This window comes from Octopus bimaculoides, chromosome 9 (genome assembly GCF_001194135.2).
Source record: "Octopus bimaculoides isolate UCB-OBI-ISO-001 chromosome 9, ASM119413v2, whole genome shotgun sequence".
NCBI lineage: Eukaryota > Metazoa > Mollusca > Cephalopoda > Octopoda > Octopodidae > Octopus > Octopus bimaculoides.
The window spans coordinates 67,373,009-67,374,380 of NC_068989.1; the positions used below are offsets into that span (position 1 = coordinate 67,373,009).

Here is a 1,372-nt window from a genome sequence, read left to right on the forward strand (position 1 = left end):
GCAAGGGCAGTGTAGCAAGTATAGAAAATACTTGCAATTTGCTAAGTTATGGTAGTACTTCAGCATGGCCACAACCCCTGGCTGAAATCACTAAAAAATAAAAGACAATGAAATAACATTCTCTCTGTAAGGAGCTGATTTCAAACAACTTTAAGAAAATCACAGCAACAACCTCTCAACAAGCATCGCAGAAGATGAAGGATAATTTTCAAGGTGTTAATATATATAAAAAAAAAAGGTTCTTGCTATACCACAAAATTCAGTAACACCTGTGAAAATGTGTGGCCTCGAGCCTAGGTTATTGGCACCTTAATTGTGAGGTTATGGTTTTAATTTCCAGATAAGGCAGGATATTCTGTTCTTGAGCAAAACCTTTCATTCCATATTGCTTCAGTTAAGTAAGCTGAAAATGTGCATCAACAACAGCTGGTGAGTTAAACCTGCAATAGGTTGGCATCTTGTCCAGAGGAAGGGAGTAGTGTACTCTTGGTTTCTTATATACCATGGAAACTAGGATAAATTTCAGCCTAATGAGCCTATAGGCTTGTCACAGACCTAAGACCTAGCAAGAACTGAAGTAGGATCTGTTTAAAGAAAATCATGAAAGAATCTAAGATAATACTTTTAATTGTTAGTTCTTCAGGAAATGCTTTTTTTTGATGTTTTCTTTTCTCTTTGTTTTCAGAGATGCATATTCAAAAATGCAGAAAAACTGATTGAATTATGTGTTTGCAAACTTTCTCAAGATTGGTTTCCTTTGTTGGATCTCTTGGCAATGGTTCTGAATCCTCAGTGCAAGTAAGTTTATCTTTGGTACATTCATAATATTGATTATTGATCTGTTGTGATACGTTTTAGATTTAATGTTTCTGTGAGTGAGGTGAAATTACACACATACATAGAATAAAAGGCAGAAAAATGTAAATTTCATTATTTGTGTTCAACCCATTGAGCACAAATTATGAACTGTACATGAAATTTATACTTTTTTGCATTCTGTCCTAAATATGTTGTTCTCAACAATTGTTTTAGCTGATTCTGTATATACATGCAAGTTTGTTCCACTTGGATTTACTGCTTTGTAATAATATATTAATTTAACATGTTATTAACTGAGCTTGTAATTACTATGGATACATGAGGTGTTCGTTTGGTATGTTGATTTTCTGTTTATTTCTATGTGTCTTGACCATATTATCATGATCTATAATTTAGTCTGTTTTTAAGGGGCTAGCTTTGAGAGTTGCATTTCCTCGCGTTTGGTAAAAATGAGTTTATTATGGTAGTTTGACCTTAGAGTCCCTCATAGCTTGAGGCATTCATGTATAGTAATGCCCTTATATATATATATATATATATATACATATATATA

At 33.0% G+C, this 1,372-nt stretch overlaps 1 protein-coding gene across 1 annotated transcript in view; it reads left to right on the top strand.

The window, feature by feature from the left end:
- LOC106883044 (probable ubiquitin carboxyl-terminal hydrolase FAF-X) overlaps positions 1 to 1,372 on the top strand; it is a gene marked incomplete at its 3' end in the record, with an annotated part of 154,147 nt that overhangs the window by 57,870 nt on the left and 94,905 nt on the right. Inside the window, exon 5 of the mRNA XM_052970921.1 lies at positions 686 to 798. Coding sequence (XP_052826881.1) covers positions 686 to 798 — 113 coding nt within the window. The remainder of the gene's footprint in view (positions 1 to 685; positions 799 to 1,372) is intronic.